The sequence below is a fragment of the Pelodiscus sinensis genome, chromosome 23 (genome assembly GCF_049634645.1).
Source record: "Pelodiscus sinensis isolate JC-2024 chromosome 23, ASM4963464v1, whole genome shotgun sequence".
In the NCBI taxonomy this organism is placed as follows: Eukaryota; Metazoa; Chordata; order Testudines; family Trionychidae; genus Pelodiscus; species Pelodiscus sinensis.
Window position 1 is genome coordinate 16,750,075 of NC_134733.1, and position 23,446 is coordinate 16,773,520.

At 49.2% G+C, this 23,446-nt stretch overlaps 1 protein-coding gene across 3 annotated transcripts in view; it reads right to left on the minus strand.

The window, feature by feature from the left end:
- DVL1 (dishevelled segment polarity protein 1) overlaps positions 1–23,446 on the minus strand; it is a 224,459-nt gene that overhangs the window by 26,769 nt on the left and 174,244 nt on the right. For all 3 annotated transcript variants that reach the window (XM_075906879.1, XM_075906880.1, XM_075906882.1), the window contains 5 exons: positions 16,649–16,787; positions 4,020–4,113; positions 2,055–2,124; positions 942–1,081; positions 166–242 (listed from right to left, as the gene is read on the minus strand). In XM_075906879.1, the coding sequence (XP_075762994.1) occupies positions 166–242; positions 942–1,081; positions 2,055–2,124; positions 4,020–4,113; positions 16,649–16,787 (520 nt within the window). The remainder of the gene's footprint in view (positions 1–165; positions 243–941; positions 1,082–2,054; positions 2,125–4,019; positions 4,114–16,648; positions 16,788–23,446) is intronic.

Below are 23,446 nucleotides of genomic sequence, written 5' to 3' on the forward strand. Positions count from 1 at the left end.
AGCAGGTATATTAGCAGCCAGGGGCTGACTTCTTCCTTACTTAATCCAAGTGGTTTAGAGAGTTGGGATAAACTCTCGGTACGTATCTACATTGAACTGTTTGAGCTCTGCCCAATACTAAATGTCAGGGAAAGCAGGGAAATGCGGATCTGGTGATACACTCACCCAGGCTTGGAGACGATTTCCCGTAAAACCCGTACTGCATCGTCATTGCTCATATTCTCAAAATTGACCTCGTTCACCTGGAACATGTCACAAAAGACAATGATGGTCAGAGGCACTAACCAAAGGAGAAAGTGCATTTTACCTAAGGCTAGTCCTGCACTCTCTGGTCCGGCAACTGCTGTGGTCTGGCATGATTTTAGTAGCCAGATGTCCACTTATCAAGGGTCTGGCCAAATTTCCCGTGGTCCCATAAAGTTTGTTTACAGCCACCAATCCTGGCTCTCAGTGTTCTGTGCTGTTATTTAGCTCTAATTTACTCCTAAATGTCTTCTAAGAGCCCAATAAACAGTGGAAGTGTTGGTAATGCCGCTAGGCAATATTGACCTCCCGTGATTTGGTAAATTCTCTGGTTCAGCACTTGTCCCGAGGGTGCCAGATTAGAGAGGTTCAACCAGCCTGTCCCATGTCAACAGCAACGAATTATGTTGAATTATCAAGCACTGTGAGTAAGGCCTCCACTTTAGTCTTCACTTTGCTTTCATTTGGTGGGGAATCTGAAGAGACTTTCTACTGAAGCAAGAGTTGGTCAGCCAGCCAGCAGGGGGAGCTCAAGTGAAACGGCAATGATTTGGAGACTTACATAGGCCTTGTGCAAGCGTTTTGCACAAGAGTGAATTTTGCTCACAGATTCTGGAGCGAGGGAAGCTAGTGGAAAGGCCAAGCTGCAGCCACTAACCGCTCCTGGAAGCGACATCATTTTGGGGGTACAAACCAACCTGTAGAAGCATGTCTCCTGGTTCAATTCGGCCATCTGCCGCCACGGCGCCTCCTTTCATGATAGAGCCAATGTAAATGCCACCATCTCCTCGGTCGTTGCTCTGGCCGACGATGCTGATCCCCAGGAAATTATACTTCTCTAGACAGGCAGAGAGAAGGAAAAAAGAAGCGAGCGAGGTGATTGGAAAGACTCTGCAAGCTGGAGGATCATTACTCTATGGTCCAGAGAGAGACAGATGTTTTCTAGATTTCTTCAATGCCACCCCATGATCACCAGAAGCACTGCAGACATTCAGACCCAAAGGCTAAGCTCATCTGGTTATATGGACCTGGCATGTTCGTCCAAGAAGGGAGAAATTTGATCTTGGGTCATTTTTTCATACAACTTGTTGAAAATTTGCACATTTTAAAGAAAATAAATGAGGGGAACTGTACTGAAAAGATCTGTCTGCACCTAGAAATAAAACACTTAACGGCGTCGGGTCGTGTTTGTTTTTCCATATAGCCCTGGGACAGCAGGAATTCAGTGCAGGTGAAAGGGGTTGGACTGAAGGCCCTGCCAACGACTATGTATCCAAACCTAGGTGGCAACAATGTAAACCTCCATCACCCAGCTACCTTCCACCCTACTCCATTCTGAGGAGAATTCCATCTCCAATGCCCACCGTTATGGCCTATCTGCTGTGCCTGCCAGGAAGACTGAAAATCAAAGACAGTTATGATGCAGGTTGCGTGATGTGGACATGTAACCCACACACCTAGTTGGCATGGTTCACTGCCCCACTTAATAGGACTTAGACCACTTGCTGAGACAACGAATGAATTTGCTCTACAGCCTGAGCTGAGAGCCAGCTGGCTTTTAGCTCAAGCTATAGAGGCTCATGCACTAAGCTCCAGAGGTCCCAGGTTTGGGTCTGCCTATTGATGTTACAGACACACATCCGCACTAAACTGGAATGAGACCCACATGCTTCATTTGGCAGTCCGTCCAATGGCCAAAATGTATGTCCCTTAAAATCAGCAGGACTCTTTTCACGGACTTCTCAAGAACTCTGGATCAGGCTCTAATTTCAGTAGCTCAGTTATTGTATCATGGCACATCATCATCTTACCCATGTTGAGCGTGACGGTGATGATATTCAAGGACATGGTGGAATCTGTGATGCTGCTGAATGAGGATGACTAGAAAAATACAACAAAGTCTTCATCAGAATCCCAGCTTTTAAAGGGTTCAGAAGTCTAGCAAGGAACATAACTAGTTGGGAGCAATTCATTGGGAGCAATTAACGGATCAGATTTGGACCTTCCGTCTGTGTGGGAACCACCAAGGAACCCAACCTGATTTTCTTAACTTCATTCCTTATTCCCAAACCTTTAGCAAATCGGGGGGGGGGGGGGGAGGAGGGGGAGGAACAGAATTTCCTGGCACCCTGGGCAAGTTGGGGGGAGGGTTGGGGGGGCAGCTCTGTGCTCCCAGAGTAGGTGTGGATGGGGGCGGGGCAGCCAGCCCTCAGCATCTCGCAGGGCACGCTGCCCCGCCACCCCTCCTGCCAGTCCTCAGAGCTACCTGGAGCACGCCGCATGGCACTCCAGAGGCAATTTAAAGGGCCCAGGCTCTGGCCATCACTGCTGCCACAGTATCAGTGGCAAGGAACCCTGGGCACTTTTGAATCTCTGGGCCTTGGGGCAACTGCCCCCTTTGTCAGTGGACCTGCACCCAATGAGTTGATTGGAAAGTGTTCTTTGCAATGCTCAGTATCAGGGATTCTCTATTTGAGCAGTGCAGGCTAAGTCATGCGCTACGGTTTCTGACCAGATGGCCTAAAGAAAGCACTCCTCTTGTGAAGATACACATTTGCACGCCAGTCCTGGCATTCACGCGGACGAAAGCTCCTTCCCCTACCCCCGGGGGAACAAAACGTGATGCCACCGAAGTTCGCAGGAAAGCAAGCAGAAAATGGTGCACGCTTGGTTGAATTGAAATGCAATTCAAGGCTCAGAAGCCATGTCTGAGGACAGAACTTTGGTTAGCTCGGCTCTAGCAGTAAGATATTAACCTCGTCTGTTTAAAAGGCCTTAGTGATAGATAGATAGATAGATAGATAGATAGATAGATAGATAGATAGATAGATAGATAGATAGATAGATAGATAGATATTTTAATGAGATGCAAACAAGGGCCTGGTGAAATTCTAACCCATCAGCGGAGTCGCTCTGGTTCTGCGGCTGTGGCACTGGTCACAGAGTGGAGCAAGACACTCTCCTTTGCACGTCGCCGAGTCTTTCCTAAGGGTTGAGCATCGTCCCTTATTGACTTGAATGAGAGCAGAGGCTGAGGCCGGTTGATCGGAGACCCAATACGGCAGTCCCCTGGCCATTCTGACAGTGTGCTGACTGAGGAGGTCTCATGGGAGCAGGTGGCAGTGAGACAAGGGGGTAAGAGGCAGGGTCACTCAGCATCCAAAGCTGAGCTCTTAAGAAAATCAACAAGCCATGATAATACTTCAAGATTCCTAAGTCAGGGATGTGGCCCAAAGCCCCTAGCCATGGGCAGCCAAGATTAGTGAGTGGGCCGCATGAGTGGTCCTCCTCCATCTCAGTGGGCTGTACATGGCCTGCACATCTCTCTGCCTCCCTCCCTCTCTCACACACACTGGGGCATTGGAGTCCTCTACCTCCCTGCTCCTCTCTCCCAGCATGTTCAGAGCACCATGAATCTATTGATTCGCGCTCCCATTCCTGCTCCTCCCCTCCCTCCCTGAGCGTGAACAGTCACAAACAGCTGATTTGCAACCGTCCAGCCCTGGGAGGAAGGAGGAGGAGCAAGACTCAGTGGATTCGTGGTGCTCTGAAGGTGCTGGGCGGATGGGGGAGGAGTAGGAAGTGCAGGACTCCCGTGTCCCAATGCACGAGAGGTGCATGGAGGAGGGGGGCAGGCAGGGGTTCCCGCAGGTTGCCCACCTCTGCCACAGGAGGAGACAGGAATTTTTCTCCTAACTTCAGTCCTAGAACCTCTTTCCAGCACACACTCGTCAGAAACGCAACTCACTCCACCTGCGCTAAAGCACCATCCTTACCCTGTCGATCTGTCGCATCCTTTGTTTTCTCCTTCGGCGCTTGTGCTTCCGGATGAGCCGGGACGAAGTGCTTTGCTCCGTGGAGCTACTCAACCTGGGGAGAATTCAAAGCACAATTCAAGGGCATAAAAGCGAGTCCATGTGCAAGTCTCCACCCTGCCACAACCAGCTGAAGCCTGAAGATCCAAGAGGCAGCCAGTAAGGGAGGCACCAGCAACTGGCTCACAAGGCATCCCTGGGCCCTCTTGGGATGCCACTTTCCCCAGCGAATGCCGAGTAGCATGCACTGGGCAGTGGATTATCCGTGACGGGCAAGTTACAAACTCAATTACAACCTGGATGAATGAGAATCGTTTACTATCTTCCTCTTCTCCGGGGGCAAGAGTGAATTCTGCCCCCATCATTCGGATTGAACCACCTAAAGCTCACAGGTACCCAGCATTGCCTCGTCTGTTAGGGTGGTCCTGACCCCACTGTCCCATGAAGAAAAAGGAACACAAGGAAGAGAGCTGTAGGCCAAGCAATGATTTGAATCTCTGCTCTGAACGGCTCCAGCTCAGAGAATCCTGGAGAATCGTGGGATGCTTCATCTTGAGAGCCTTGAGAGTAAGATCCTTGTCAGCATGCCACAGGCTCAGGGTGTGGGTTTTGCACCCAGCTTCCCCGCACCTGGGGGCTGGCCCTGTTGCTGGCTCCTCCAGCCCTGGGTCCCAACCTCTGGGTGGTCTCCACAGGCCCTGCCAGCCACATGTGCTTTGCCGGTTCCCTGGGGTCCTGCTGGTCCTCGGGGTTCCATCACCCGCCAGCCTCACAGGCTCTGCCAGCCCTCAGGGTCCTGCTGCCCCTGCCATGGGCTCTGCAGCCTGCCAGCCCTGCACCAGCCTCAGGGCCCAGGGCTCTGCAATTGCTCCTAGCTGTGGCCCCAGCTTGGAGCAGTGATGGTTGCCAATTCTCCCAGACTGGACGGACCGGACACCATTTGCAGCAATGGAGTCTGGTCTGGGAGAGTTGGCAACCTGATCTCAAGAGGTCTAAACAGGTGCGCAGCTCAGCACCCCCCCCCACCAAAACCAGTTCCAGCACCACTGCAGCAGGCTGCTATTCCGCCAGGCAGCTGGAATCCCCACGTTACTAGGAACTTCAGGGCGGGGGTCTCAAAGCTAAAGGAATAAACTCTCTCAGATAGTTGTGCTTGTTCCAACGGCTCCTCTGTCGGTGGGATGGAGAAAGTCACAGCCCCACGGAGCATTGTGTTCATTTTTGTTTTGTTTTGATGGTGTTCTACGGCCCTGTAATGTGTGAGTGTGTCATACCCACTAATGCATTCTTCTCTACAACCTCTCCGGGAGGGAGGGAAGCTGCATTATCCCCATTTTACAGAGAAGGAACTGAGACACAATGAAATGAGCAACTTGTCCCAGGCTGCACAAGCAGTCTGGCATCCAGGGTCCAGGATTTCACAACTCCTGGTCTGGGATAGAGAGTATCTTCCTCTCTCTCTCTCTGTTCCTGTAAAGTGGCTAAGACAAAGAAGATGATGTTGTGTCTTTAACCACCACAACATACAAGAGCAAATAGGATGACACAAATCTCTGCTTCATATACCGGAGCAAGAGGAGCCCTGGACCTGTTTTTCCAAGTCTACCTGGCTGTGATCTACAAGGCGCTGGCCACGTTCAAATGGCAGGCCCACCAGCAGAGGACAATCCCTGGAAGTCTTACGAAGGGGTCTGTTGTCATGAGAATCCCCTCACGAGGGGAGTATCCAACTTGCGCAAGATAAAGGTCTGCGGCGTGAGCATGCTGGAGTGACTATTGGGGATGGAAACCTCACGGAGCCGAGGAGTTAGCAAACCTCTCGCCTGACCCTCCGAGGGCACAAAAATAAGTCAAGCTTATCAGCATCCAGCACATCCTCCCCCCAGGCAGCAGGGTAGTCCCTTGTGGCGAGGCAAGGGCCTTCGTTTTCAAAAGCGACGGGGGATTTCGAATGCCTTCATTACTGACAAAGACTGTGCACAGCGTAAATCCAGGTAATGGTTTATGGGGGGGAATGAATTTTGTTGGCTTCTCTGCGCAGAGGCCAATTTCACAAAATGTCCATTTTGCCTCCAATGTTTTCCCCCACTGATTTTCACTCCCTCCCTCTTTCCTTCCAGAGTCTCCCCTTAGTAGAGCATGAACCCAACAATGTTCAAGAAGAAGTTGAATTTTCCAACACACAATTTTTCAGGTGGACATGAAATCCAGGGAAATAAGTTTGCCTGAGTCCAGTGAACCTGCCGGCTACTTGAAAGGAGACTCCGTGGAAACTTTCCTGCTTGGGCACAAGTCCAACAACCAAATTCCTGTCTGAGTGAGAGGCAAGTGCCCTTCTTACTCTGATAAGAGTAGGAATTCAGCGCTTCAGGAGGCAAACAAACCCTCTGCAGAAATGCCAGTCCATGCTGTGTGCCATGGGGAGGGATGAAGTCCAGCCTGACTCACAGTGCAGCATGCACTAATCTTTCTATTGACTTTAACACACGAGAGAGAAAGGCTGAAACGTGGCAATTTTTATACCGTAATCTTTTTTTCATTAGAACTGTGCTTTCTGATTAGAACGCCCGGCAGCTATGCACCATATAGTGGATTTTCAGGGTCTGTAATGATCTACTGAAGTCAGCTGTAGTTTAGAAGGCATTGCCCTAGACTAGTGCTTCTCGACCTTTTTGGTACCAAGGACCAGCTTGCTGCCTCCCGAGACTGCATCAGGGAGATCTTAGAGACGGGCACTAATCCACGGGCCAGTCATTGAGAAACATTGAGCTAGAGAACAAAGACATTGCCTGCTCCTAAGGAGCGGGATTCTGGTTTGTAGCGGATAAACAGATCGCAGGAAATGTCCCACGCAGCTCACCTTATCATTGGTTTGATTTCACAATGCCACGCCAATCACTAACGCCTCTGCCTGCCGTTTCCCATTAAAAACAGTGGGCTCTGAGTTAAGAGATGGGACACCACAGGGCAAAGTGCACAAGGCACACCATGCCAGAAATGTCAGAAGATCTAGAATTTCTCCTCAGAGCGGAGTTCTTCCTTTGCCTTGCAGACAAAGGATGCTTTGTCTAGACCCCTAGGTAGAAACATAAGACATCTTCAGGACCCAGTCTAGCACAGTTTTGCTTTACATAGTCATTGCAGTAACCTGGAGTTACCCAGGATATAACTACACTGCAGCGTTTTTTCGGAAAAACGGCTGTTTTTATGAAAAAACTTCACTTACGTCCACACTGAAATCGCTTTCTTTCGAAAGAAAATCAAAAGAACAGAAGGGTTTTTCCGACATCGGTAAACCTCTTTCTACCAGAAAGAAGCCTTTTTCCAAAAGAGCTCTTTCAGAAAAAGGTGTGTGTGGATGGGGAAGAGGGAGTTCTTTCAGATGAAGAGGAAAGAGGTAAAAGCACAGGTGCCCTGGTGGCCACTCTGTCCATAGTAATCACAGCTTAAATGCAAGATAGTGTACATTTAGTATGGACGCTATCTTTCGAAAAAGCAGATCACTTTTTCAATGCACTTTTGCTATGTAGACGCTCTCTTTCAGAAGAAGTTTTTTTGGAAGATCTCTTCTGGAAAAGCTTCTTCTGAAAGAAGCCTGCAGTCTAGACATAGCCCCAGTTGCACCTCCAACTCTTCCCAAAGATGCTTCTGTATCATGTTTGCTCCCTGTCTATATTCTTGTCACCGTGTACTTCCAGGATACAGCTGAGATGCCCACGCTGACTGGTTGTGCCAATTCCTCCTGCTCTGAGGATCATCAACACAGTGCTGCTTAGGAAACAAAGACCAATTGTTCCAGGGATTCAATCTGATTTTCTCAGGCAGGATGAACTCAAAAAGTTTGTCTGTAGTAAATCTGGCTCAAAAATGCGGCTGCTTTCTGATTTTGTGAGTACTTAGAGGTGATGTTTTAATCCCCCCTTCAAGTCAGGGACTCTCTGTTTCAAAACTAACTTTGATAGATACAAAGGTAAAATTAGTTCAGTTCCTAATTGCACTGAAACCAATTAAAGATGTCCTGATTGAAACTTGTAACTAAGAGGGATAATACAGTCTATTGCTAAAACACCAGCAAGATGCGCAGGACACTGGTCTGATGAAAAGAAGGGCCAAAAGAGTGACTACAATATTCTGACCAGTCTGTAGCTTGGTTAACTTTTCCTCCTATATTTTTTCTGCTGCTTCTGCAATTCTGGGCTCTGGCCAAGGCTGGAAATGAAACAAGTCCTTAGCAAGGCTTGAACTTGGGTCTTTCAGATCACAAGTTCGACCTCTACCATTAAAACTTAGCTGGTGGCCACCAATAGACTGCTAGTTTCTAATTAGACAAAAGTTGCTTCTGACATGTTGCTAGTGTTACAGAAGCAGAGGTGTAAAAATACCGCTAGAAAATGGGACAGAACAAAAGCAAGAAGTAACAGAAATCTAGAGGGGCATCCGGCTTCCCCATGAGATTTACAGGTTCTACAGGCTTTAAGAGGTCAGAGAACTAGCACCCAAATGTTGGGTCATTCTTAACCCACCCTGCCAGATCTTCTTAGAGGTTCTGCCATCAATTACCATCTTGCACATCCTTCATTACTGATTTCTTCAAGAATAACGTATCCTATTCCCTTCTGACTTGCCAACTTTTCATATTACATCAAAGGAATTCTGAAGGTGAAGGGTAAATTATACCTTCTGAACAGAGACTGGGTCAGAGCACAGCATAATCATGAAAAGCGTACCAAACCGATTCTCACACATGCACCCATGAAAGGGAACCAGTCTGCTTAATGATTCAGAAAGATGATTCTGTAACCCTCCGGAAACTCCGGATATTCACTCAAAGCATCCAACCGGCTCTAAAGTGCTGGGGAGGTAGATCTGCTCTGGCCAACACCACCCACCATATATCCTACTCTCTAGACCAGAGGAGCTGGTACTTAGCTATTAATTATTTGTATTATGGTAGTGCCTAGGGCCCCATTGAGATAGGCACTGAACAGAGTCATAGGTCTGGAAGAAACCTCAAGAGGACATCAAGTCCAGTCCCCTGCACTCTCGGGAGGACCAAGCACTGGTCTAGATCATCACTGACAGGTGTTGTCTAACCTGCTCTTAAATATCTCCAGTGATGAAGGTTCAACAACCTCCCTAGGCAATTTATTCCTGTGCTTAACCATCTGACAAGTAGGAAGGTTTTCCTAATGTCCAACCTCAATGCCTTGCTGCAGTTTAAGCCGTGCTCTCTACATGATGATCTAAATTGTTGATGAAGATACAGAACAACAGAGAACGAAGACGACAGCCCTTGTCCCAGTGAACATACACTACATGAGAGTTGAGGCAGTAGTGATGAGCCTAGATAGATGAATTAGACCAGCATTTTTCAAAGCCACTAGCTGGCCTGTGCTGCGTTGTTTACCTAACGGGTCTGGAGCCATTGAGCCTCGGGGCTCCCCTTAGGTCTGGTTCACCGTTTGCAAATGAGAGGAGCTGCGGGAAGTGGCAGCCTGGGCCCACGGGCCACTTTGAGAAACACTGGATTAGACAAAGTCTAGGCAACCTGGGGAAAGATACTTGTGTGTGTGAGAGAGTGACGGGCAGTCAGAACTAGGGATGTTAAATTTCAATGAATTGGCTAATTGAGTAGTCAATGGAATTTCCATCGACTACTCAATTAGTCGATAAGGGGGATTTGCGGCGCTCGCTATCCCAGCTGCACCTCAGCTGTGTAAGGCTCTGGTGGCTCTTACTATGTTTAAAAGGCAGAAGAGCAGCGGGGAACACGGGGCAAGTGGATTCCCGCTGCAGTGCTTCAGTTTGAAATGTAGCAAGAGCTGGGTGGGGCTCTTGCTACATTTCAAAAGTAGAAGCACCACAGTTGGAACCTGGCACGAGCGGGGACTGCTCCAGTTCCCGCTCGCACCGTTTCCCGCTGTGCCTCTGCCACACCTGTCCCCTGCAGAGACGGTGCTGGAGGGAACTGGCTTTTAAGCCTGCTTCTCCCCGTTGCTGCCTCTCTCTGATAGAGGCAGCGGGTGGGGGGGGGGGAGGGGGGGAAGGGAGAAGGAATGAGCAATGAGTCGAGTCACTACTTGACTATCCAATAAGCTTATGCTGACTAGTTGCTTACATCCCTAGTCAGAACATTATAACTTTGCCTGGACATGGATCCCATAGTCAACTGTATTCTTAGCATCTTCCAAAGATGCACATCTTTACCTCGGCAATCCTGGACAGAGTGATACTAGTTTATGTAGGGAGAAGTGAATCTCATTTGGGGATCGGGTCTACATTAGGATATGCACCTCCTCAATCAATAAACACCGTTGATCTGTATAAACGTGGCTGGATGCCCTTCAGAACAGACTTCCTTGAAGGATTTCTGTCAGGTTTGTTTCTAGCTGATATCAGATGAGGAGGAATCGCGTTCTTTGGTCTGTGGTATTTTTCGCTCTACTTTGCATCAGAAACCCGCGTTTGATTGAGCAGAGAAATCAGGCCCATAAAAGATCTCCATCCGCATTTGGCTCTAAAAATATGGTCAACGATTTGGGGCAGTTTTGATGTGGCTCTTTCACTCTGGCTTCCAAAATTCAGGACCACAACTGCTGCCTCCAGACACACTGCTCTTCTCTTGCTTTCTGGTGTCTCTGTATCATGGATGAAGGACATGCAAAAACGTTATTTGCAAAATGTATGTGAGAGACGGGAAAGAAGAGGTTTCAGTTGTGCTGAAGAAGGCTGAGAATGCTTAAACATGTAATTCAATTAGTTCTTGATCCCTTCTTGTGGGAGGCAGGCCTCAGGGTTAAGCTGCCTCAATAACTTTGGGTGCACGTACAAGGAGAGCGGTTGATCTTGGCAAGACTCCGAGGCTCTGCGAAGGCATCTCTGTAAATATCAGGCTTCCCGGTCTCTGTGATTTCTTTAAAAAAATTCATTAGGGAAAAAAAATCAAAGGGATCCAACTTATTTCCTTTTGCATATTGCCGTCACATTGTAGTCACCTCCTCTTCTGGACAACTTTTCATACCAGGCCCTCAGTACAACTGCTGCTTAGGCCACGTTGCATTGGTAAAGAAAATAAATATTAATTACATATTCAGCCATATCAACTTGCATTTCTGCAGCACATTTCACATCCAGTATTTCAAAAGTCCTTTTTGAGAGCTAATCACTTAATTTTTACAACATCCCAGGGAGGCGAGGGGGAACTATTCTTGCCATTTGACAACTGGACAAAGAGTGACTTGCCAAGGGTCACCAGATGTTAGTGCCATGCCAGGAACAGAACCCAGGAGTCCTGACTCCCAGTTTCTTGCTGCAACCACTGGCCAGAAATCCTTTACTGAGCCTTGAAAAGAAAAGGCTCCTAAATACGACACACAAGTTGTAAAATGAGGATGATCAACCCAGCTCAGCTTCTCCAAAGAGAAGGAAAGAAGGGCAAATGGTAACAATGGACGTAGTTTGCTCAAGCACTTCAGAACACGTTCTGTTTGGTTCTTTCATGGAATAAACTACAGCACGTCTGAAGTCAATGCAGTTGGAATTCTTGCCATGCACAATTTTGATCACATTAGAGCTAAGAGTTCTTCTGAATAGTAATAATTACAGGCTGCTGTCAGAAACCTAGCTTCCTAATAGCCTTTCATTCTTCCCACTATTCACTGTCTTCGGGGAAGGAAGAGGGACTTCAGAAAAGTACCTCCTTATTGAATTATTGAATGGATTTCTTAGCATGAGCTCCCCTGCAGCTATGAACTCAATAGATCATCCATTACCTGCAAACGCCACCAAGTTTACGCTGTTTAATGACTTGTGGAGTATCCCGTTAGATCACATTGCTTTCCACGCTTCTTTTTTTTAAAATCATCCTTTTTCCCCCTTCCGAAAAGAAACACAAAAATGAATCGAAAGATGAAGGTCCGAAACGCCCTGAACCATAAGAAAGTGAAACTGCTACTGTACGGAGAAAACCTGAGAGAGATACGGCCGCACAAAAACAACGGCACCTCCCCTATAAAGCACAGATGACAACAGATGGAATCTGTGAGTAATGGGGTTCTGGCTAAAAGAAGACACCTAAAGGAGGAGGTAATGTGGGGAACCGTACAGCCTTGAGGTATCTGCTCACTGAAATAAAGTCTCCCTCACTGAAATGCATCACGACTTTCACCGCACTAGAAACGAACTGGCTCTGTTGCACCACTCATGTTAACCTCTATCAAATATTCATAGAAAATGCCATGGAAAGTTCACATCCTCCTTGCTGTTAACACCACAAAATCCTTTACATTCTTCTCTCGGTGTCCTCCCTCCTCCCCACTTGGCCACCGATACTCAAGTGTATCCACGCCATTAAAACAAACTTACCCCCTTTACCTCTTTCCACGGGCCCCCATCCCCAGCAGCTCCCGAGCGTGTTTGGTTTTCTATTCGGCTGTGTTTGCTCATTAAGAGCACCCCCCTCCCCCAGTGGAATCTCTCATCCGCTTGTGAACATCGTCTTTGTTACCGAACAACATACCTTGGTGCATTCCATTACACTGCTCTTCCTGACTCGCTAGCCTGGCAGCTGTGGTGTGTGCCAAGAACTTCTGCCCCAGCCTAGAAAGGAAAGGGCCTTTGGCAGCAGCTTCTAAGAACGTCTCTTTCGGCTGGGGTCAGGTGCCGAGAGTTTTCTTTATTAAAATCCATGACAGGATTTAGCTGGGTCTAGCGCGCTGTGCTTCAGAGGCCACCCTGACTGTGCTAATCCTGCCCCACTACATATCTTGCTGCCATGGAAATAATTCATTTATTTACAAGAAACAAAATGGGCTGCTGGACTCACCCTGCGGGGTTTAGGACAGCTTAAAAGGGATGCAGGTTAAAGGCAAAAGGCCCGGTTCTGCAAATCACGGAGGCACCAGGAAGGTTTACTCAGATTCATGGGTGTAAAATACTTGAGGATTGCTCCCTGCATTTTCAAAGGTTGGCACTTCTGGGTGGCACCTGAGCCATGCCCATAGCTCACATTTGCATAGGGAATTACCTGTTTTGGCTGAGTGTTTTTCACCCTGAGTGAGCAGATATTTTTCAGGTCAAAGCAAACTTGGCCAAACTGTCAACCTGGAATTAGTAGCCCAACTGAGCATGTATGTACATGGACATTCTGCATAACCCACCACCCACAGCAGCCATTGGAAAATCTTGGCCCTTTGGATATGTTGAGTGAGTAGAGCTGAAATTAAGGGGGGGGGGGGCGAGCTTAGAAAATTAAAAATAAATGAGGCCCCAGTTCAGCAGGATACTTAAGCATATGTCTAATGGCAAGCCTGTCCATAATTCCTCTATTCATGCGCTTAAAGAAAGGCGTGTGCTTAAATACCTTGCTGAGTTGGCGCCTTTTTTTGTTTGCCTTTCACATCAGAAATACCAGGAATATCAAGTTTTGTCTTCCCTGCCTTTACAGGAGGCCTCCTTGGAAAACCAGAGACTGGAACGGGTTCTCTTAGCTCAGCATCTCCAAAGAAGGTCAACACAACTCCAGGTAATGCATTTGTAGCTACTTGCATTGAGAAATCAGTAGGGGGAATAAGCAAGTTGGTCTTGCAAAAACAATGGCGACATGTTTTCTAAATCTTGCAATAATGAAATGGTAAAATCATCTTCTTACTACGTGTTTTAAAAATGTGAGTCTGTCTGGCTGTCCATGTGTCTGTGACTCTGTTCAAGAACTCTTTGCAAATTATAAGCACGAGGACCACCAAATTTAGTGTGCAGCTTTCTCTTATCATAACTTAAAGCAAGATCAGGGTTTGGTTGTGCCGGGACAATGGGATGTGCCTAGAATTCAATTGTGTCTCATAAAATGGCAAGGGAGGGACATGATAGGAGGGACAGTTACACTGCAGAATGACCACGGGGGGCAGCAATGGGCCAGAGATGGGACAGATATTACCCCACTGGGCCAGCAGAGAGTAGAGGTGGAAAAACGGAGCACTATCTACTATATATTTCAGAGAATTTGCTTGTGTGCCTGTATATCTGTGTTTCTGTCTGCCCCCCAGCGAGGGCACATGCACCTTCCCCCAGCTGTGCCAACTGCAGGTGTAGCAGCCATGGAGAGGTGCTTCTTACCTGGCCCCAGCCTGCTGCAGTCAGTGAGGGCTGGGGTTGTCCTTTCTCCCCAGAGCATCTGCATACTGAACTTTTCATCCCACCCCCACCCGAGAGCAATGATTCAAATGACAAAAAACAAAACTTATTTGAGTTGTGGACATGAACAATGCCAAATAAACCTTCTAGATAAAAATATACAGAGTCAGAATCTGAGTGCCTTGTCATCTTACAAACCCTTTAAGGAAAGGCAAACACAAGGTAAAGATTAATTAAAATACCATGTAAATATTTGACAAAACAGGCCTTCTTTGTAACAGCATTAACTGGGATGAATTCCTCTACTGCTCACAGGGATCACAGAATATGCAATTCCTTTCCAATTCAGCATTAATTAATATCTACTTACTTGAGAGTTATTACCAAGATACTATAATATTCACGGGACGGCAGTTCAAGTGACGGAGGGTGAGGAGAGGCGATGGGCCCAAGGTTTTCTGGATTTTGTGGGCCGTCAGGGGGAATTGAAGGAGATGAGAAAAGTTTCAGGGGGCGTGGCCAACAGGAACTTCCAAGTTTCGGGGGCCAGCACGTAGTATAAATGGAGGTCATTTAAAACCCCAGCGTTTGCCACTTGCCCGGTGTTGTAATATCTTCTTCTCATAGGGCAGAACTACAGTGGGTATTGAGTTTGAAATGGCACCTACTCCCTATTGGCTGCTCAGTCGATTGATAGACAGGACCAGCCCCTTAACTGGTCAATCCCTGCGCAGATACAATTTCGCATCTGCATCCCTATCCGCAAAGATGAGCTGTGGATATTGGCATCCATATCAGCAGATGCGGATACCCACGGATATTCACGGGTTTGCAGGGCCCTAAGAACTGGGAGCCACTTAATGAGGGCGTCTACTTCATTACAGTTCTCAAGGACCCAGTTTGAGACCAATGATGCTTTGTGGTAACCACGGCAGCAGCATGGGGACATGAAGCCTGGTTAGTGGTAATGCATGACTGGGAGTAGCGGGCAGGAGAATCCCTTTCTCTGCCCAGCCTGAGCTTCCCCTCCCAATCTGGTCCCATCTGGCAAAGCCTAAATATTCTGCTGAGTACACACAGCCCTTGGGGCAATCACATGATGAAGGACCTGTGGAGACACACCCAGGGGACTTAGTTGCTGTTCACTTTGATCTGAGCATTGGCCTACTGCTTGCTCCTTCCTATTCAGCTGGACACCAGAGATGGGAGCCCGCTGGGACGTTTGGACAGAGATCCACATTGCCTTGCAGCAGAGAGACTGTTTCAGTCTCTCATTCGCAGACCTTTAACAGCTTCATTGTCCTGCCATGTGTCCTGAGCAAGGCTGGCTAAATTCTGAAACCCAAACAAGGTGCAGACCTCAAGTACCAGGACAGATTTTTGGGGGGCTTATTATTAGATGCAAACCACTCAATGTTTGAACTGTTGGTCCGTGACTGGGCTTCGTCTTCAACTGCAAACCCAGGGGTGGGGAGAGAGGGGGAGGGAATGAGTCTCACTCCAGGTAAAGAGGCTGGTAAACGTACATTGCACAACAAGGGCTTTGCCATGAGCCGAGAGCAGGGGTGGGGAACCTCAGGCCCGGGAGCCAGATGTGGCCTCCGGCTTGCCTGGGTCCAGCTGCTGAGGCTCAGGGTTCCCCTTCCCAGCACTGGAGAGCCTGCTCTGGCGCTCCAGCCCCACCACTGCCCCATTGCGGGTCTGGAGCACAGAACATCTACTAACCTGGCCCTCCTAGGCTCTGGCGTGGCAGAGGAACGGGGAGTGTCTTTTTCCTTCTCACTTGGGGGCTATGTCAGCGAGAGGGTTTTTTTATGCTTTTCACTTGTGTGCAGTCCCCACTGATTTTTCTGTGGGTCGCCACCCCTGGCCCAGAGCACAGGATAGAGCGTAGGCAGGTCTCTCCAGGAGCAAACTGGGAACCAGATTGTGATTCAGTCACAGTCAGTGGGGCGGATAGCCTTGACAGGCCACCGGGCAGGGCAGGAGGGGAATCTGCTCTATGCGCCCAGAAAGGGCGGGGCCTCAGGCAGAAGAGGCGGGGCTGGGGTTTAGACCACCCAGGGCTCTAGCTGGGAGCTCCAAGCTCTGGAATTGCCCCCTCTCTGTCCTCACCCCCATCCCAGGCCTGGTCAGGCTGGTCTGTGAGTCCCTCTCCTTGCTCCAGGAGGTGGATGTGCTCTGTATCCCCTTGCAGACCAGGTTTTTCCTCTGTGCCATTCGGCTGCATGGCCTGGCAGCACCCACGAGTGGAGTCCAGTCGCTCTCTGCTCCCCGATCCTGCCTGCCACCCCCCTGCGTAGAAGCTGCCCCGCGGAGGCTGCTTTGCTCCCCTCCCCCACCGCGAGCTGCAAATGGCGATGGGGCTGGTCTGTGTCACAGCTCGTTTAGCTCAGTGCCCGGGGAAGGTCGCGATCTGGCCTGACGCCATTCGCCGTCACTCTAGCCCAGCTCCCTACCTGCTTGTGTGGTCGTCATCGTCGGAGTCAATGAAGCTGCTGGACTCCAGCTCGCTGCTCATGATGGTGGAAGAGCTGTCGTATCCAGGCGGGTGCTCGCGGTGCCTGTCCTGCTTGGGGTGCCCATTGATCCGAGGGACTGTGGAGAGACCAGCAGGAAATCAGCCACCCCACGCCTGCAGGGACACGCAGCACGAGACCGACACGGAAAAACAATCCGGTCCCAACATCCTGGGAAAAGGACCCGCCTTGAAAATCAGAACCACATGGTGCTTGGATTTGAGTCAGCAGTAGAGAAACCCGGCCCACCCCCTCCCTCCGGTTTGGCTCACTCACAGGACAGGTTTAAGGTTGCCAGATGGTCTCCCAAAAAATACTGAACACACGGGCTAAAAATTTGTCGGGAAACCCCCCGACCCACACTAAACACACATCCTGTGTGGCTACTACCAAGAGCCACCAAGCTGGGAAACAGCCACCTGCTACCCAAAGCAGAGAGAGGCAGACCCTGGGGCAACACAATGGCAGGGCGGGGGGAAGAGGGGGAAACCATGGGTAGGAAGGTGACTCCCCCATGGCCAGGTCTTTGGGTGTCCCAGTGGGAAGAAGCAGAAATTCCACCCCAGTCAGTTTTGGCTGAGAGCCCATGGAAGGCGCCTAAATGCAACCACAAAGCACCTGCGGGCGTCTCTCTTGGACTACGGCACCACAACGCTTCTGCACTCCCAGCTGGGAGGTGGGGCCGCGATTGGCGCTGGGAGCCAGTGGTTGTGTGCAGAAGCTGGGCGGGGCGAGTGGCTGGGAATCCCAGCGCCGATCGCGGCCCCACCTCCCAGCCACTCCCTCCGCCCCCGCCAGGCTTCCGTCCGACGCCCAGCTGGAAAAACATTGCATGTGTTCGGTATTTTCTGAATTTTTTTTACCCGACAGAGGGCGCAAAAACCGGACTGTCGGGTAGAATACCGGACACCTGGCAACCCTATTAAGGTTGAGAAAAGAGTCGGACAGGAGTAAGCCTGGTGGGCTGGAGGTCAGGACTGAGGGGCAGCAGGTGAGCAGCACGGGGCGCCCCGTTCCGGAAAAGCAGCAAGTGTAGCAAGTCAGGACTGAAGTTCATTGGCAGAGCTGCACCCAGCATGGGATGCCACGAATGGGGGGAAGGCGGGATGTAGCACCGTGGGGAACCCACTTGCACTGCTCCTGCCTGTACCGTGCCATCAGCCTCTCTCCTGGACACAATCCTTAACTTCCCCCGCAGGCCCCACCAGCACCCAGTCAGGCACCCGTAGCCCTGGCAGTATGTTGCAGCAACTGTGTCATTGTCTTGGCCATTTCATCTGCATAACAATAGCCCAGCACATTTTGCTTCTGCTAACCCAGCTCTGAGAGTGTGATTAGCACACAAAGACCTTCCTGTACACCTCCCCGGCAAAAGCATACCGTGTACCTGACTGCACTTGCAGTTCACCTCCAGCAACAGAAACTCTCAGGATTGTCCTGCTATAAAACAAACTTCCTCTCTCTCTCTCTCTCTCTCTCTCTCTCTCGTCTTCCACTCATCACCTGTCACTAAAAGACCCTTGACCTAAGAGTGATATAGTTTGCCAAGAAAGTTCTCGTCCTAGACTCCGGAAGGGCGGTTTCTGATAAGGGCACCCGGTCAAGAAATAAACAAACTGGACTTCAAAGCAGGCGTGGCTTTTTAAAGCATGGTTTCTAGCCCTTGGAATGCCTTCCCAGGTACAAGCAGATTAGACAACGGAAAAGCTTCATCGGGAAAGAATGACTGTGCCAGGAATATACACACCAGAATACAATGGTTATACCCAGCGAAGAAACTTTCACAGCCTAAGACTCTGCATGAAAGATTGGAAGGAAGATTCCTTGAAATATGCAAGAACATGACCTGGCAGATGGACACAGGCCAGGAGTTGGAAGAGCTGGTGTCTAGTTCCAGTTCTGCCACCCTTAACCTTGCTGCCTCGGTTTACTCATCTGGGAAACCTACTTCTCTCCCTTCTTCCCAGCCCTCTGAGATCTCCAGACCAAAGGTACTTGAGAATGACAAGCAGTATTAATGTGCTCTGTAATTTGATTATCCAGCTTTACAGCCATGAGTGCTTAAAGTGCTATGACAGTAACCAACCCAATCCTTCTGATGCATAATTTCCAAATCCCTCTCCATCCCACGCTGGCCCAATTTACATGAATTCAGCAGGGGAGAAAGGTGAAAGTTGGCAGTCCCTGAAGACCCAAGTCGTCTTTGCATTGCCAGCACCATCAGTTCCCCCCTTTCTGGCCAATAGGGCTCCCTCTTGGTTTGCAGCAAACCCCACCTAACATCATCCTAGGTAGCTTATGGTGCACGGAGCTCATTGTTCAGAACCCAAGGGCCTTCTGAGCCCTGACTGCCCTGCTGGGATTGTGAACTTGGTCTACTAATGGGTTTTCAGACTGGAATCTTGTCCTCGTAGAACTACTCTAGGCTCTGTCTACACTTAACAGTTTAGAGCACAGCCACACAGTGACAGCGAGGCCATGGCATGAGGATGGGGAGAGAGCTCTCCCAGCACTCCATAGAAACCATCTTTGTGAAGGGGTAGCGAACAGCGCTAAGAGCGCGGCTGTTCATACTGGTGCTTTACAGCGCCATCACTTGCTGCATTTGGGGGGGTGTAGGTTTTTTTCCACATCAGTCAGCCAGAATGTTACAGCGCTGTGCAGTGCCAGCGTAGACTTGGCCTGATCCTAAAGAATGGCCCTGGGTTTAAAGCCTGGGATGGGAGATCAGTGTTCCTTTCCAGGCACTGCCTGTGTGACTCCGGGTGACCTCACGACTCTCGTCAGTTGATCTTTCAGCGCTTCAACTCCCTGTCCGCAGCACTGGGACACGGGCACGCTCCATTTTGTCTATTTAGACTGCAAGTATCGCAGGGCAGGGACTGTCTTGTACTACATGTTTGTACAACTCCCAGCACCCTGGCTCCTGGTCTTGGTTGGAACTTTAAGGCACTACTGGAATCCAAAGAAACTTTTCACAAGTTGAACCAGTCATCAGAGTGAGTCTTGCCATCCATATTGGACAGGGAAATGTTAAAACACTTGACATTCAGGCTCAATTTAAATAGATTCATAGGAAAATAACTCACAGACTAGACCAGTGGCTCTCACCCTTTCCAGGACACTTTCAGGAGTCTGATTTGCATCCTCACTTAAAAACTACTTGCTTATAAAATCAGACATCAAAATATAAAAGCATCACCACACCCTGTTACTGAAAAATTGCTTCCTTTCTTCTTTTTACCAGATAATTACAAAATAAATCAACTGGAATATAAATATCGTACTTACATTTCAGTGTACGGTACACTGAGCAGTCATTGTATGACATTGTAGCTACTATCAGCTTTGCTAGTGCCTTTTACAGAGCCCGTTGTAAAACCAGGCAAATACCTAGCTGAGCTGATGTACCTCTGCACACCTCCAGTTGAGAACCACTGGACTAGAAAACGTGCCTGGCGGAAACAGACTCAAAGATCTCCGCCTATTTAGCTTCACAAAGAAAGGATTAAAGGGTAGCTTGATTGCAGTCTATTAATATCTACGTGGGGAACAAATATTTAATCTTGGGCTCTTCAATCTGGCAAACAAAGGTATAACATGATCCAGCAGCTGGAAGTTGAAGCTAGTTCAATTCAGACAGGAAAAAAAACAACCCGGTGTGTGTTTTTAATGAGCCATTGGAAAAACGTAACAAGGGGTGCGGTGGATAGCCCATCACTGCGATTTTCAAATCAAGATGGGATATTCGGAGGGATGTAAATGATTAACTGGTTTACCGGCAAGCCCCATCCTTAATGGACAAGGCGTACCAGTTCCAGTTAACCAGCAGGGGCTGGAACAGCTCTCTGCCCACTCTGGGCAGGAGTCTGCTCCAGCTTCGAGGGGCCCACCACAGGCAGGAGCTGCTCTGGTCTAGTCGGCTGGCACAGCCCTGTCCGTGGTGGCCCTGTCCTGGCCCCTTGCTGCGAGTTACACATGCTGGCTTCCCACAGCGCATGTAACCGCTAGGTTACTGGAAGCAGACTAGATAATCACAGCTGGAATCTATGGATCTATACGGTTCAATTTGAATAAACATTCAAAATATCAGTTATTTCTTCAAATTCTACAATCGAAAATAGGCTGGAAATGACCTATTTGGGTCTATATTGCACCATTCATCATCAGATAAATAATTATGTGGGAATCCCCCCCCCCCATAAATGGGCTTCTAGTTCTGGTTTTAAAACCATACGCAGGGACTGGGCAATTAAAGCTGCATATCCCAGACTCAACACAGACAGGAGGGAAAATAAAGGAACCTCAAATGTTGCCCCTCCCAGCCTGGATCATAGGAGAGTTTGGGCAAAAGCGCTTCTACCAATCAAACAGGTGGCCTGGAAACAGACACCCCCGGCTTGCAAATGATCACTGAGGAAGTAAAGACTAAACTGTGTTATTTCTTCTAAAGGGGAATGGGGCTGCTTTGACCTTCGTCAGTCAAGGTCAAGTAATCTGTTCTACAAACTCCCTGAATGTCAAAACCCAGCCTCTGAGCCAAGCTTTAAGAGCCAGTTTTTTTCTTTCCCTGGTGCTGTCATCCGTGGCAAAACCGAAGGAGAAAGGAAAGACTTTCCCGGCTCTAAAGCTGAGAAAACACTGTTCTGTCCATCAAATTAGCACGTTTCACACAGTGACCAGACTGTCTGTTAAAACCACAGAGAACTTTATTCATTGGCTTGAGCTAATGACAAGCCTCCTCCCTGTGGAATGCACGAGGAGTTTTACATCTGGACACAGTGCAGCCTAGTGGCTACAGCCCATGCCTGGAAAACCTAATGGCTTGAGTTGTTCCCACCATTAACACTGAAGTCACTTCATGACTCAGTTTCCCCATCTGTAAACTGGGGAATGAAAAACAATTTAGCTCTTAGCTCTTGCTGGGGCCTTTTTTTTTTAGCCTTAATCTCCAAAAAGTCTTTGAGAGCTTCCCATGGGGTGGTGCTTTAGAACTGGGAAGTCACATTGTACTACGGAGGCAGAGCTTTTTCAAGGCTATATCTAAGCCAAAGCCTACGTTGGCAAAACAGAAATCACTCGGGATGTGAATAATCCCCTGAGCGACATAAATTACATTGACACAAGCACTCGCGTGCACAGCGCTGTCGGCGGGGGACGTGGCTTCTGCTGTTCATGGAGGTGGGTTTTTTATTCCAACAGGAGCAGCCTCTCCTGTTGGCCGAGCACGTTCGCCAGATGCCCTGAAGCGGCATTGGTGCCACTGCGCCGCCGGAGGGCTTATGTGTAGACATGGCCCAAGAAACACTCAACCTCCCCGGTGAGTCAATACAGTTTGTGGAACCAACTCCTGTAGGCACCTTTTTTTAAAATCCCATCATAAAATCATCCAACATGTGTGTATCTCCCTAGGCCAGGGGTGGGGAACTTTTTTTGGGTCGGGGGACGCTGACCCACAGAAAAATCAATCAGGGGCCACACACAAGTGGGAAGCAAACAAGCAAGCAAGCAACCAACTCCTCACTGACATGGCTCCCAACTGAGAAGCAGAAAGGCCGTATTCCCCTATCACACCAGAGCCCAGCGGGGAGGAGGGGGCAGGCTAAGAGATTTTGTGTGCTCCATCCAGCCCTGTGGCGAGTTGGCGAAGGGGGCAGGAGCACCAGCTCAGGCTCCCCAATGCCAGGAGGGAGTCCCGAGCCTTAGGGGTGAATCCAGGCAAGCCAAGGGCCACATTCGACGCCTTAGGTTCCCCACCCCTGCCATAGGCAGAAAACCTTTGTTGTTTCCTTTGTGCAAAGGCAAAAGGCAGACTCTTGTCCACGCCCCTCTAGATCTTGGAAGGAACGTTTTCATTCCTGCTCCGGAGAGCAGGGTAAAACGAAAAAACAAAGCAGAGACCCCTGACGGCTTTGCTGCTGAAAGAAGCCTATTCTGCTGAGGGAGATTTAAAGTAATCGCCAGACAATCAGAGTCACCGTCAGAGCGCCCGGATTCTGGTGACTTGGTAAGTCAAGAGATGGGAAGTGAACCTGAGAGCGACAGCACACAGGAGCGCCTTAATCCCTTTACAAGAAAACAAAGCCATGCGTGAAGCTTTAACTGCAGGGGCTCTCCTGCTTCCTCTCCGGACCCAGATGTTTCTTGACCCTGAATCAAAGACCTGAGAGAGACACCCATTCCCACCTGCATCTCCCAGGTGTTCTCCCCCTCCCCTTAGCTAAGCCTCCTAAGGTCAGCTGTGGATAACAATATGGAGCACTTTCCATCCCAGGCTCTCACAGCTCTGGACAATGGGCCGCATGAGAAACTTCCTGCTGCATACGGAGAACTTGGGGTCCAATCCAGCGAAGCTCTCCAACACACGATTCACTTTATCTCATGATTAACTTTCATCGTGGGCTCGGGTTCCATGGGAGCCAATGGGGCTTACGCTTTGAGCAGGTGTGCAAGGTGTGGGTTGAATCAGGGCCCGAGGCCACAAAGGTATTTAGGCACCTCGCTTCCATGGGATGGGATTTTCAAAGGAACAGAAGGGAGTTATGCATGTAAATGCCAATGGAATTTGGGAAACTAAACACCTTTGAGGATCTGGGCGTAAGGCCTGGACTACACTACCGTGGGCCACCGGCTCTCCATTACCCAAGTTCAGCTACATCAATAACGTAGCTGAAGTCGACGTACTGAGGTCTGCCGACCACGGTGCCTTCACGGCGGTAAGTTGACAGCTGATGCTCT